Source organism: Macaca nemestrina, chromosome 1, assembly GCF_043159975.1.
Source record: "Macaca nemestrina isolate mMacNem1 chromosome 1, mMacNem.hap1, whole genome shotgun sequence".
In the NCBI taxonomy this organism is placed as follows: Eukaryota; Metazoa; Chordata; class Mammalia; order Primates; family Cercopithecidae; genus Macaca; species Macaca nemestrina.
The window spans coordinates 125135222-125149722 of NC_092125.1; the positions used below are offsets into that span (position 1 = coordinate 125135222).

Below are 14501 nucleotides of genomic sequence, written 5' to 3' on the forward strand. Positions count from 1 at the left end.
TCAAAAGACTTGAATAGATACTTCAGAAAATAAGATACATAAATGGTCAATTCGCAAATGAAAAGATGCTCAACTCTTTAGTCATCAGGGAGATCAATCAATACAACAATGAGATACCATTACTTATCCATGAGAACGGCTGAAATTAAAAAGACAGAAAATACCACATATAAAGCACTTGGAAGTTTTATACTTGCGGGAATGAAAAATGGTACAACTCCTTTGAAAATCTGGCTAACAGTTTCCTGTAAGACTAAACGTGTACAGATCAGATGGACAGTCCTTCCACTCCTAGGAATTTACACACTATATCCACACAATGATCTGTATGTGGATGCTCATGATGCTTTATTCAAAATAGCCCAAACCTAGAATGATACAAATGTCCAGCAATAAGTGAATGTATAAACAGACATGGTATAGCCACGCAAAGGAATACTACTCAGCAATTACAAGGCATTAACTGTTGCTGAAAATACTCACATGGATGGATTTTAAAATTAATATAACACATGAAAGAAGGCAGACACAAAAGAACACAGGTATAATTTCATTTATAGAAAATGGTTAAAAATGCACTGCCAGAAAGTGACAGTGGCTCCTCAGACCTGAGGGTTGAAAGATTGATAAACTGCAAAGGGTTACAAGAAACTTTGGGCTTATGGAAATTCCTATATCTTGATTGTAGCAGTAGTTCCATTAGTGTATACCTTTGTAAACATGCATTGGATTATTCATTTTAAAGTGGTGCAGTCTATTGTACCTAATAAATATCCTTATAACGTTGATTTAGTCATCTTAATATCTCCATACTAGCAATTAGCAGCTAGAAAATGAAATTCAATAAAAAATAATAGAGATTAATATCCAAAATCATTACATGCTTAAGAATACATATAATGAAGCAGGTACAAAGCCCCTGAAACCTATTGGTGAGAGAAATTAAAGAAGACTAAATAGAGAAATATATTACATTCTTGGATTGGAAGATTCAATTTTGTTAGGATATTACATCAACATAGTTCTGATTAATGTTTCTAGTAGGAATTTTTAGAGAAATGTAAAACCTAATTTCAAGATGTATTTGAAAATCAAAGAACCTAGAACAGGCAAGTCAGTCTTGAAGAAGCAGTAAGTTGTAGGAGTTATTCTGCTGGATTTCAAAACTCATTTTAGAGCTACAATAATTTAAAAACTATGGTACTAGTGTAAGTATATAGAACTATATCAACATACAAAAAATACAGACTCAAACATTATGCTCACATATATACAGTTATTTAAAGTTTTTAAAAACAAAGACACCAGTGCTTCTCATTGGGGAAATGAAAGACTTTTCAATAAAAAGTTCTTGAGTGAAAGAAGTTTAAGACCAGCCTGAGCAACATAGCAAGACCTCGTCTCTACAAAAAATTTAAAAACAAAAAATTAGCCAGAAATAGTGATGCGTGCCTAGAGTTCCAGATACTTGGAAAGCTGAGGCAGGAGGATTGCTTGTGCCCAGGAGTTCAAGGTTGCAGTGAGCTCTAATAACAACTGCACTCCAGCCTGGATGACAGAATGAGAATCTGTCTCAAAACAAAAAAAACAAAGAAAACGAAAAAAAAAACAAAACAAAAAAGCATCTCACATTAATAGTAAGTGGCCAGAATATAATGCTGACTGCAAGTTGTAAGGAAATATATTAAATGAAACAAATTGAATTCAAGAATTGTTTTGTTTTGTTTTGTTTTTTGTTTGTTTGTTTTAATGTGTGTTTGCTTGTTTTGCAGAAATGAGGTACGGGGGAGAGAAACACCTACTTGGAAAGCACCTACACAACTGAATTGGAAAATGTGGAAAGGGGATTGGGGAAGGGGGACTCTTCTTGACATCGGGCTCCAGTGCTTACAGCAAAGGGAACTTGGGCAAGTTACAGATTCTCTGTGCCTTGGTTTCTTCATCAGCAAAACAGAATCATCCCATAAACTGTAAGGTCCGTGGTATCAGAGTGTCCCCAAACTGACTGCACATCTGAGTCATGTTAACAAACATTCCAGGCCCCACCTGAGGGCACTGAATCAGAATCCCTGCAAGGAGGACACTGGACTTCTATTTGCACTGACCTTCCAGGTGTTTCTTACTCTGGTCAACTTGCGGGTAGGAATCATTGAGCTCCATCACATCATTCCGAAGCCAAAACACAAAAGCAGAACAAGAATGTATTCAATGCAGTCTCTAAAGAGGAGAAAACTGTTGGGGGAACCTAGAAGTGAAGGAGACATGCCTTGCTGGGCTCCATCTAAACTTTATCCTGAGTATGGCAGAGACACGAGACCTTCGGGACACATGCCTGAGGCAGTGACAGTCCAACCTTGGAACAGTGGAAGCCCTAGTTTCAAATTCAAGCTTGCTTTGAGTAGATGTTAAGTTTACATCTTTTTGCATGGCAACAGGGCCAACTTTCTCCAAGCTGCTCAACTTACAAGAAAAGGAATCGTACTGCTAAGACTTCAAACTTCAGCAGACTTGGGTAAGTAAGTCTAATAAATCTGTTCTAGCCGCCTAACAAGAAACCAGAAATTTAGCAAGTTCTTTTTCATTCAGGACAATTGTGTTCACTAGATCAGAAGCACTGAGACATGAAGAAAAGACCCCCTAAAAAGGGAAGCATTCCTTCCTGCTCTAGGACATCCCTGCCAACTTCAGGGAGGTGGGAACCCTGCTGCCCACTCTACAGTATGGTTTGCTTTTGTGTCTGGAGAGTGTCTGACATCTTGAGACCTGGACCCATTTCAGAGAGCTTTGAGAAGAGCCTGAATCACTGGTGGAATTGGACAGTGCATGTAAATGGTTCAGCAGGATGAGGGTAAGTGCAGGACACGGCCAGGTCATACTGAAAGACAATGAGTGGCGCTGATGGGGACAGACAAAGATTAAAAACAAAAGTTTGTGCTTCAATTTCAGAAACTCAAACCAATAACTAATTTGCTCTTATAAGTAATAACGAGTATTTTTCTATTTACATGAGAATTTAACCTCAAAATAGAAATCAGAAAACTATTAAGTCCAGGGCATAAAACCTAAGCCATAGCTTATATTTATTCTTTCTAAATAGAGTTAAGAGTATAAAATCTTCTCCATAAAAATTATATATCATGGTTACAAAAAGGCAAAAATCTTAATGAGAATAATTGGTATTCTATAGAAGAGTGAATTAAATACAGCCAACGGAAGACCCAAGTGTCATACTTCTCTTGTATATTAGGAAGTTCCATTGAAATTCCAGGTAATAGAGGTTATTTCCCATACTGTTAAAGCAAGGTTGCAGACACTTCTAAACTTTGACCCCAAATACTCTAGTAAGGCACATCTCTGTTCTGGAAAATGATACAGTAGTGAATACTATTCCCTTGACTCAATATGGTCATTCTGCCAGAATCACAGAAACAAAAAAATGGAAATATGACCAAATACATGATTTGCTATCCTCTTCTTCAGGTTTCATACCTGTTTCTTATAGATAATAACATTACCTTAAGGATTATAATGAAAATACAAAGTCTAAATATGTGCAGTTTTGGGGAAAATGCCTGGTACAAATTGGTCGATTAATATTATTCATAATTATATGAATATTCACTGAATTCTATGGATTCTGTGAATAATCACTGAATAAATGTGATTGCTTTTATTGACAATGCTCAAGACTCATCCCTGTGAGACCTCAAGTAAGCCATATAACTTTCTGATCTTTCTGATCTGCAGTTTCACCATTTTTAAAATGAAGGAATTTTGCAAATTTTTCCTCCTCCCATATAATATCAGGTCTCACACACACCAGAAAATAGATTTATTTACAGCCTTTGCTACCTCTCAAAGCACTGTCATTACACAGTGTAGTTGGAGGATGGTGCAGGCTGCTGAGAGGCACGCTTTACAATGGGATTGATCCAGTCCTCCTCCCTTCACTTCCACATGAATGCTGAGTAGCCCGTGGTCACACTTATCACACCTCAACTCAGGCAAGTCCAGCAGCCAAACTTAGGAGACTTGGGCTACAGGACAATCTCCCAAGTTCTAGCATCACAAAATCTAGGTGGGGATGAAAGCTGAGAAAGTAAGGAGGTGGTTCAGGGGATCACGCTCCCCTACTCATCCCTCTCATCTCAAACTCACCTTCTATTGCACAGGAACACTGAGGATCACCAACCACCTCTGACCATGAGCTTGATCTTGCCAGGTTCTGTTACTGGAATGCAACCACACATCAGTGGTTTAGAGCAACTCAAAATGTATATATATCCAACAGTGTTCCATAAGAAGTGTTCATGGCCCTGTTCTTTTCAATATATGGGAAAACTAAATGAAAATAGTTACAGGTTTACAAGACTTCCCAAGATACATGGTCACACATGCTTTCAGGGGATATATACAAATGATTTTCATCACTTGACACCTTGAAAAGAACTCTTGTGGAACCAGAATGATCTTTGTAAGTGATAAGTATGAAACGAGTGTTCAGTGACATTAAAAAAGCAAACCAATCCACGCATAGAGGAAGAGCTATGGATGTAGGGATGTGAAACTGGTCTTAAGTGTAGTGAAAGGACAAGATGCTTCCCCAGTAAGGGAAAAGAAACCAACATAACAATGGGATGCATCAAGAATACTGAGAAAGGATAGAAAATATTTTTTAAAAATAAATTATTCACTCATTTTCAGTAGGCACAGAAAAAAACTGCAGAAGACCCAAAGGATACCATAGCAGTCTAAAATTTGATATCTTTCACTTGTGGAAAAGCATTGAGATCATTTTACCTTAAAAAGAAGGTGGGGTGACTTTGTGACTACCAGTAAGAAAACAACCTTATGGGAAACTATCTCTACCTTGATGATTTTATACACACAAGAGATGAGCAATGAGGAATAGGCTTAGATGTATTGGGAAAGAGGTGGGCCTATAGCATTGTCACAAGGGTGCACTAATACTGAGAGTGACTGCTAAAGAAATGGTCCCCATCAGTGACCCTCAGGTGAGACCAGGGAGCCAAGTGTTTCAGCACAGGCTGGGCAATTGGAATACAGAACTCCTAAGATTCCATGACACCCCCACCTTCTAATTCTGTTATTGCAACTGCAGACCGTTACCTGGCACGCTGGCTGCTACCTCCCTCACTCTTGTCAGAGTCGGAGCTTTAGGCAGTGCCTTCACCTCTGAGCTCAGGCATCCTGGACCCTGTTTTTGTGGTTAAGGACTCTAAAGTGTTGTGGGTGTTGATCAAGTTTTTCTCAACTGTAAGTTAACAATTGCAGTTATTGTCATCTCTCAGTCCTGATGAAACCTAACTGATTTCACTAGTTTTTGACGCATCATGTGTTTGGGTTTCTTCTCCCCAGTCCCTGACTCTACCTCTTCTGCCACAAACATCAGCATGGTGGTATCTACCGACCCTTTGTCCAGTGAGAGGGCAGAGATGAACATCCTAGAAATCAACCAGGAATTGCGCTCCCAGCTGGCAGAGAGCAATCAGCAGTTCCGAGACCTCAAAGAGAAATTCCTTATAACTCAAGCTACTGCCTACTCCCTGGCCAACCAGCTGAAGAAATACAGTAAGTTCTATAGATTCACCATCATGAAAGTGATGAATGACCACCTGTCTTCTCTCTGAGAAACTGAACGGTCTCTTCATCAAAATTAATGTCATCCTTCCCATACTTCTAGGAAAATAGAAATGGGTTTTTTAACTTCATGGTGTTAAGGATGGAAAACAGAGGCACAAAGTATTTAGCAACTTTTCCACATTTGCAGTCTGGTGTGAGGTGAGAGGAGAGTTAAAATCCAACATATTGACTGCTGACACAGGCACACAACCACCTGTTCTTCTCAGCAAGAGGCTAAATCATGTTTATGAGAATCCTCTCTGTACCATGTAAGATGCTGCAGACAAATAACATCTAGTCTGTTGGTCTAAACATCTGGGACTAATGAACTTCCATTCACTTCAAACTTCGTTGAGGCCCAGTAGGCAAAGCTCTATTCTGGGCACCCTGGGGGAAACATAGTGACAGTACACAGCACCCGCACTAAGGAGTTTAAAGAGGAGACTACTCCTAATAGTAACTGCGACAGCCATTAAGTGACAGCATCAAGAGCAAGGAGTACCATGGTGAGAGGGAAGTCCTGCTTCCTGGGGCACAGGCTCTCATTCCTAAAGAGTAAGAAAGCTGGCACATAAAGACATTGTGGAGGTAGCAGTGTAGTGTACAGAGCAGGGACCCTGGGCTCCTGGGCTCCATCCAAGTTGCCTATCTTCTCAGTGCCTAGGTTTCCTCATCTGTACATGGGTTGTACAATAATACGTACCTCAGAAAAGTGCCGCAATGACTTACATGATCCATTTCTTCTCAATCTCCTAGAACAGTTCTTGGCACAGAGAAAACACTCTCTATTAGTTCTTCATTCTACTGGGTCTAACTTAATTCAAAGTTTATTAGTATTTGGGCATATTTCCACTAAAGCCTCAGGGTGTTATGCCTCATATTTTATGCAGTTATATTCAGATATGATATTTTACATATTTGACATACTTGTGCTTAAAATTTCCAGTACCAGGGAAACCGTGAGTCCCATAGTGCTAAGGGTCTTTCCGACTGTGCAGGATATTATTACCTCATGCCCCAGTGCAGTGTTTTACAGGAGAGGCTGCAAGGCTTGGGAAAGTGTCCCAAGATTCAGAGTCAGACCTCAGGGGCTGTGAATTCTGACTCTGCCTTGTTCCAGGTGAATCATCTTGTCAAGTTACTTGATGTGCCCTTGAGTTTTTTTCTCCCCATCTCTAAGTTGGAGAGTATCAGATGCCAGAAAGTTGGGAGGTTGATAACTAAAGATGTGGAAATGCCTGCCTAGAGCCTGGTACTGGGGCTGCTTTCGTCCTTGGGATGGATGCTGCTGCCTGCCCTGTAGGCAGTGATCCCAGCAGCATGTCCAGCCTTGCACTGAGGCAGGTGTGTCTGTCTTTTCTCAGAGTGTGAAGGGTACAAAGACATCATAGACTCTGTGCTGAGGGATGAACAGCAGTTCGTGGAGAAGCTGGCAGAGAAGCTCAGACAAGCTGAGGAGCTCGGGTGAGTAGGCCCCGTTGGGGGCAGGCAGATGGGCAGGGGTGTGAATCTCCGAAGTGCAGCAACTCAGCTGGGAGAACTAAGAGCTAAGCTGGGCCAGGACAAGGGCAGGCATTTACATGGCAGGCATATGTCACACAAATATTTATAAAATAGAGAACAGTCATCTTAGTAAGTTATGGGTTGCAGTTGTTTCTTGAACCTTGTTTTCTCTTTTTAAAACAAGGCATTGTTGAGGTGAAATTTGCATAACCAAAGTTATGCAAAAGAAAGTGAACCACCAAGCAGCATTTAGCACACTCAAAATGGTGTGTGATCACCACCCCATTTACTCTTAGTTAGAATCACCTCCTGACTGCCGCATGTCATTCGTTCAATCAATGTTGCCTTCTTGACCCTGTCCTTTTTTTCTTGCTACATCTTTCCAATTCACCCCATTTGCACCTGGTCACATTTCTGTGCATGGCTTTAGTTCAAGTCACTGCAAGATGCACTGTGTGAATTTCCATATAGAAATGTCCATGGCCAAAGTGAAGAACTGAAAGGACATCCTTTTGGAACCGATCTAGGAAGACACCGGCTTTTGTTTACAGAAAAGAAAGATGAATGGAACATCATGGAGGATCTTACAGGAGCACTCTCTTATGTAGAGGAAGCCTTTAAAAATATATACATATGTATAACTTAAAAAATATATATATATATTTTATTTTATTTTTCTCTTGGCCAAAGGCATTTCCCCAAATATGTGCTGACCTTCTGCTTGGAAGGCTCCTTGAGGACATTCTCACAGAAACCTCTGTTGCAGTATTAGAACTGATCACTCATCCCTTTCCATTATTAAATGTTCTCTACTGTCTCACCTTAGGCAATATAAAGCCCTGGTTCACTCTCAGGCACGAGAGCTGACCCAGTTACGGGAGAAGTTACAGGAAGGGAGAGAGGCCTCCCGCTCACTGAATCAGCATTTCAAGGCCCTCCTCGCTCCTGATGACCTTGACAAGTCCCAGGGTCAGCATCTCCGAGAGCAACTGGCTGAGGGGCGCCGGCTGGCAGAGCACCTTCTCCAGAAGCTGAGCCCAGGTGAGGTGGCCACGGGCCCTGATGACACACAGATCTAGGCTTATGGAAGTCCCCAGACCTCCACACCTCCACAATGACAATTTTATGGGTAGTGTATCTTTCCAGTAAACATTTGTGGCTGTGACATGACCAGAACTTCCTGTGTAAAAACAGAGATGGGAAACCCATTGGGCTGGAGGTCACAGTATTGCAAAGGTCTCCTCCTTTCTTGATGGAACATGGTCTTTGGAGCAAGAGGCAGCATTCATCCAGTTTTAAAGGACAGGAAGGAGGCTGTGACAGGAGGCAGCTTATTAGAGTGAAAAGAGCCTGGGCCTAAGAGTGAAGGTTCCCAGGCTCTGTCTTCAGCAATGTCTTTAGCAACTGTGCCCAAATGATTAATTTATCCTTCCTGGGTTTCTGTCTCTAAATCTGTAAAAGCAAACAAATTGTCTCTGGCATTCAAATGTGGGAACACTTATGACTCTATTTCACATGAGATAAAGCCCCTCGCTGTGTGCTGTTGGAGAAGGTATTTGAAGTGCTGGCATTTGGTGGTAGGAAGTGGCTTAGGCTGGAGCACTCCCCATGGAGACAGTGTCCCTGGATAACAAAGTGTAAGACACCTGGAGGGCCCATGAAGTCCCTGATGTACGGAGTATTGTGGGACAAGGCTGTTTGTCCTATTCTAAGAGAAAGATACAGGTTCTAAATGCGAGCTGTGACAGGACACACAGCCTGTGCCTGGGAATCAGATGTGTGGCAGGATTGGGGAGACAGCTGCTGAAGTTCAGAGAGAGGCTGGACAAGCCTCCAGTGATATGAAGAGGAAAAGATCTTTTCAATATTTGGCCACATCTTGATGGTGACCCTGCAGATCAGAAACGCATTGCCTCATGCATCAGGAAACCATTCCAGGGCATTTTCTTAAAGATAAAACATGAGAGCTTTCAGTACAATGCAGACTCATACATATAGATGTTCATGTCTCCGTGCACATAGGGCTCACTGTGCTTGCATAGGTGAAGTGGGAAATATCTGAATGGACACTTCTGTATTTGCAGAGAATGATGAAGATGAGGATGAAGATGAGAAAGATGAGGAGGTTGAGAAAGTACAGGAATCACCTGCCCCCAGGTAACACTGTATAATCAGGAGCAAGTAATGGGTGGTAAAACATGAAAAGGGTCTCAGAAAGAACCCAAGTCGGGTGAAGGTAGTTACAGATTCCAGATGCAGGATAAATAAAGCTGCAGAGTCCACTGATTCCATCCACTGACCCAGCAAGGAAATAGCCCTGTTAACATGCTTGTCCATTGTCTTCATGGTACCTCTAAGCATGACCCTAGATGAACTCACAGCCCAAGGGACTTCCTGCACACACAAAGGAGACATGTTCTCCCCTGCAGTGAAAGCCAGGAGGAGGTGCAAAGCTGCTTTCTATACGGTTGTCTTTATGTTCTTTTAAGGAAAGATAAATAGCAGAGAGGCAACAAGCAGAGGAATTAGGAAGTACCTAGCAAAGTTGAACACAAAGAAAAGCACCTAGACAAACAGTTTACATTTCACAGCACAATATTAAAATTAAAAAAAAAAATAGAAGGCACACCATCTCTGGAGTCTACAATGGCTCAAAGGCCTGTATTCCCGTGGCCACCATGTGTTAACTACAACCCAGGTTAGACACACTGTGTGGCAGCTGTTTTTAGTCTCTGTGTGCTCTCAAGACTGTACCATACAGAGACTTCTGAGTCTCCGTCCTCAGCTCCTACCTACCCAGTGCAGTGATCACCAGCCACTGTTTCCTCTCTGATTTTCTCTGCTCTGTTGCAGAGAGGAGAGGATTGTCTGTTCCTTCTTAAAGGGAAACTCCCCTTTGCTTTCTGAGACCACTCTCTTATGCCTCCTGTCAAAACCAGTAGGACTTCCTGGGGTCCAATGCCTTTTGGTTTGATCTTCTGTCATTTCTATCCCACCGGGCACATCAGGGAGGTGCAGATGGCTGAAGGAAAGGAAGTCCCTCAGGACTCACTGGAGGAATGTGCTGTCACTTGTTCAAATAGTCACGACCCATCTGACTCCAACCAGCCTCACAGGAGCACCAAAATCACATCTGAGGAAGACAAAGTCGACTCTGCTCTGGTTGTAGAGAATGAACCCTCTCATGATGAAGAGAAGGAAGCTCTAAACATTCTCCCAGGTAGCCTCTCTATTCTTTGTCCCTCCTGCCTCTGTCTAGGCTGAGGAAGATCAATTCTGAGGACAGGCTGCGTACATACATATTGGTTTGATTTACAAACTAAGACAGAGCTGGGTGCAGTGGCTCATACCTGTAATCTCAGCACTTTGCGAGGCCTAGGTGGGTGGGTCACTTAAGTTCAGGAATTCAAGAGCAGCTTGGGAAATGTGGTGAAACCCATCTTTACACAGAATATGAAAAATTAGCCAGGCATGGTGGTACGTGCCTGCCATTGGAACTACCTCGGTGGCTGACGGGGGAGTCACCTGAACCCAGGAGGCAGAGACTGCAGTGAGCCATAATTGCACCACTGTACTCCAGCCTGAGTGACAGACAGAGGCCGTGTCTCGAAAAAAAGAAAAATAAAGAAAGACAGAGAAACAGAGAAGGAAGGAAGGAAGGAAGGAAGGAAGGAAGGAAGGAAGGAAGGAAGGAAAGAAGGAAGGAAGGAAAGAAAAAAAAGAAAGAAAGGAAGGAAGGAAGGAAGGAAGGAAGGAAGGAAGGAAGGAAGGAAGGAAGGAAGGAAGGAAGGAACTATGATGGAATATTGCACACAGTTATCTGAGAGTCAGAGACCTTTCCTCTCCTCCTTGGCCCATGGCATCACTTTGTCTTCCTGGCCCCAATGTCAGCATGTTGGACCACAGGCAGGTGTGACAAAGTCATAGCCATCTGTGTACAGGAGGTAGCTGTCAGGCCTCCTGGCTCGGTTCCTATGTCTCTTGTCACATGCAATAATGATTAGTGTCCCTGAACAATGTCCATGGAGTTTCTATGCCTGTCACAGGCCACTGACAGTCTCGCCTGTGTATTTGGAGCTGTTGTTTCTCTGGATTCACTGTTCTCAGACCGAGGCTGGGTCTCCTTTAGGTCAGCTTGTCCCAGTTAAGCAGTCACCTTGAAAGCAGGACATAAACACCTCTACCTTTATCTTGCTTATAAGTTTCCCTAAACAAGGCTGAGCCCTGAGTTCTTCACCCCATGAGTGGCCAGTGTTTCTGTGTAGCACCGCAGATCCTTTTCTATGCAAGGGTTGTTAGAATTTATCCATCAGTTCAGTCTCCTATATAAAGTTTTCTAACCATTCATTGACCATGATATATGATGAGATAAATCGGTATTGCAACAACACTTCTGGAGGGTAGTAAGGGCCATTTTTGAATTCTTGTGAGAAAAGTTTTGTTTAACTGTTGGCACAGACTTAGGTCAGAGGAGAGGTAATTATGATCTGCCAGACGAGGGAGATTTTGTTTCATAGGTATGGAAAGAAGGCTCATCTACTTCTGACATCACTTAATGTAGGGCACCTTAGAACCTTCCTGTCAAAATGTCACATTCTTACACTGAGGATATTTATGTTCTTGTGCTATCACTGGACACTGATTTCGACTTGTGTGAAGTGTGATTTCCTTACTGTGACCTGCTCTTCTGAATTTGTTTACAGAAAATCAGAATGATCATGAGGAAGAGGAGGGGAAAGCACCAGTGCTCCCCAGGTAACTGTGGATTCGTGGATTGTTAGTTCAATAGTGACACCTGGACACCACGGATCCAGGGAAAATAGGAAGCGACGAATTGTCTCCTCCATTCATCCAACTGCAAATTACTCCTTTAACAATGTTGTCTTCTTTATTGTGGTACTTGAATAGCTTTCAATTTCTTAATCTCTCTCAAGCATGGGAACTGACAATCAGGTGAGCCAGGTGAACTGACTAAACTCAGGGATTTCCTGATCTCACCTGTGGTCTCCCATGTGGTTAATCCAGAGTGAGATGCATATATGATTTCTGTGTGTTTTGTGTCAGCATGTTGGCAACTACTTAGTTGCAAGAGAGAAAATTAAAAATAAAAATTTCATATGATGTCAAAATATTGAAAAAGGGGGACCATAAAGCAGCATCTGTGTGTCTGGAATGCCCCAAGAGCTCTGGTCACTTGGATGCTGCATGTAAATGTCAACACAATTTTTGTGAAGGAAGTGAAGCCCCATGTTAGATCTCTCTGAGGCAAGTCATGCGGCTAGTTTACAGGGAGAGTCTGGGTCTCCTGCAGCAGCTCGTTTGTGGCAAGTGCACTGAGCACCTGCTGCTCGCGTTGCTCTGTCCCCAGGACAGTCACATCCACCCCACATTTAGAAGGATGGGTTTTCTCTCTTGGAGGAGATGCCCCCTTTGCTTTCTGTGACCACTCCCTTTGTGTCCCATCAAATCACATGACATGCTGTGGTGCTGAGTCTGTCTTGATCTAATCTGCTGTCGTTCCTATCCTACCTGGCTCATCAGGAAGCTGCAGGAGTCTGAAGAGAAGGGAGTCCTGCAGGACTTAACAGAGGAATGTGATTTTTCTCATTCTAGACACCATGATATATCCAACTCTTACCTGCATCATGAAGTCACTTTCTTGGCGCTGGATGAAGAGAAAGTTTGCTCTGCTCAGGATGTTGCCAGGGATTACTCCAATTCCAAACAGGATGAAACACCACTTGGCTTCCTAGGTAGACTCCATATTCTTTGCACCCCACAATCTGTCCATAATGATAGATGTCATACCTTCAGGAAGACACGATGCTTATATACCGGTTAGAACCAGGCTTTAGGATTAAGTTTGTAGGAAGGCATCCTAGGCGTCAGAGTTGTGCTCCATCCTCCTCCAAAACCACATATTGTCTTTCATCTTTGTCCCATTGGCAAATCACTGTACCCAAGGTTGACCTGACAAATTCATACCCACCTCTGCAGCCTGGGTGCAGGATGTATCCACCAGTCCTCCTGATTTAGATTTCATCTGTCATCTCACATGAAATCATCTAATTTTCCCTCCCAAACAACCTGAGTTTCTCTGCCTGTCCAAGGCCACTGGCAGCCTTATGTATATCCTGTCATTACCCTCGTTCACTTCTCTCAGGCTAGACTCCCTCCCCTTTTAGCAGGCTTGTCTTAGCTAAGAGGTCTCTGAGTACCAGAACATGACACCACTATTAGATTTTGTGTGTTTCTGAAAGGAGGCTGGGCCCTGGAACTCCCTGCCACATGAAAGGCCTATGTTTCCATGTAGCGTTAGAGAATCATTTGATTTAATCTATCCTTCTAAATGTACATTCTACAAAAACACCGAAAACATGTTATCAGATGGAAACATACTGAATACTGCAGTAACCTGCTAGGAAACATTTAAGTAGATTTCCAGGATCTGTTAGTAAATAGGATATGGTTAACATTTTGCTGTGACTCAGGACAGAAGGGACTGTGATGATGACCTGTCATATCAGGGAGATTTGGTCCATGGCTCAGGAAAGCAAACCTAGTGACTTCTCACAAGGCTCACCCTGAGGCCTCCTGGAAAATTTCTCTCACAATAGCCTGTTATCACACCGAGTTTATTTATACCCCTAGGTAGGTTTGCACACAAGGTTGTGCCCGTTTGAGTGGGATAAAGTTCATGTGACTGGTCTTTTCTTAATTTCCTTGCAGAAAAGCAAAATAATCTTGAAGAGGTGAAAGGAAAAGAAACAGTTGATCCCAGGTAATTAAAAAAAATCAGGGGCTGTCAATTCAGGGGTGATACCTTTGGAACTCATATCCACAGAAACCCAGAAAGTCCTAAATATACCAAATTAATCCCTTCATCCAACCAGAAATAATCCTTTCTAACCATGTTTTACATTTTCATTGTGATACTTGCATCGTTGGCCATTTTGCATTAACTTCTCAGGTTCAGTACATAAAACCAGTTGATCTTCTGAACAACTAAACAGTCCCAGAGATTTCCGTAAAGCAGCTAACTTCTTACGTTTTCAACCACCCTGAGATGCATATCTGCTTTCTGCTGGCTTTGCATTAACACAGTGCTAAGCATTTCAAGGCAAGGAAATTAGGTAGAAAAAAATTATTATTATACCACATATAGTAATGAGAGAAGAAGGACTTGATGGCATGAGATTTTGGGAACATTATTATGCCTCAAATGCTATGTTTACTTGGTCACTACACATAAAATTTAATACCATTTAAAAGAAAGTAATGAAGCCACCGTTATGGAACAGGATATTCAGTGAGTCACGACTGCACCATACAGAGACACTCAGTCTCCTTCCTCA

At 42.3% G+C, this 14501-nt stretch overlaps 1 protein-coding gene across 6 annotated transcripts in view; it reads left to right on the forward strand.

Moving 5' to 3' along the window:
* Window positions 1–14501, forward strand: part of LOC105489244 (NBPF family member NBPF4-like) — a 48698-nt gene that overhangs the window by 22987 nt on the left and 11210 nt on the right. For 2 of the 6 annotated variants that reach the window (XM_071068624.1, XM_071068648.1), the window contains exons 3-12: window positions 1773–2512; window positions 2587–2848; window positions 5380–5592; window positions 7008–7107; window positions 7973–8187; window positions 9231–9303; window positions 10155–10366; window positions 11850–11901; window positions 12760–12899; window positions 13876–13927. In XM_071068624.1, coding sequence (XP_070924725.1) covers window positions 2830–2848; window positions 5380–5592; window positions 7008–7107; window positions 7973–8187; window positions 9231–9303; window positions 10155–10366; window positions 11850–11901; window positions 12760–12899; window positions 13876–13927 — 1076 coding nt within the window. In that variant the 5' untranslated portion in view covers window positions 1773–2512; window positions 2587–2829. Of the gene's footprint in view, window positions 1–1772; window positions 2513–2586; window positions 2849–4791; window positions 5278–5379; window positions 5593–7007; window positions 7108–7972; window positions 8188–9230; window positions 9304–10154; window positions 10367–11849; window positions 11902–12759; window positions 12900–13875; window positions 13928–14501 lie in introns of those variants that run through there. The other 4 variants (XM_071068552.1, XM_071068580.1, XM_071068684.1 and 1 more) reach the window with 3 other exon arrangements.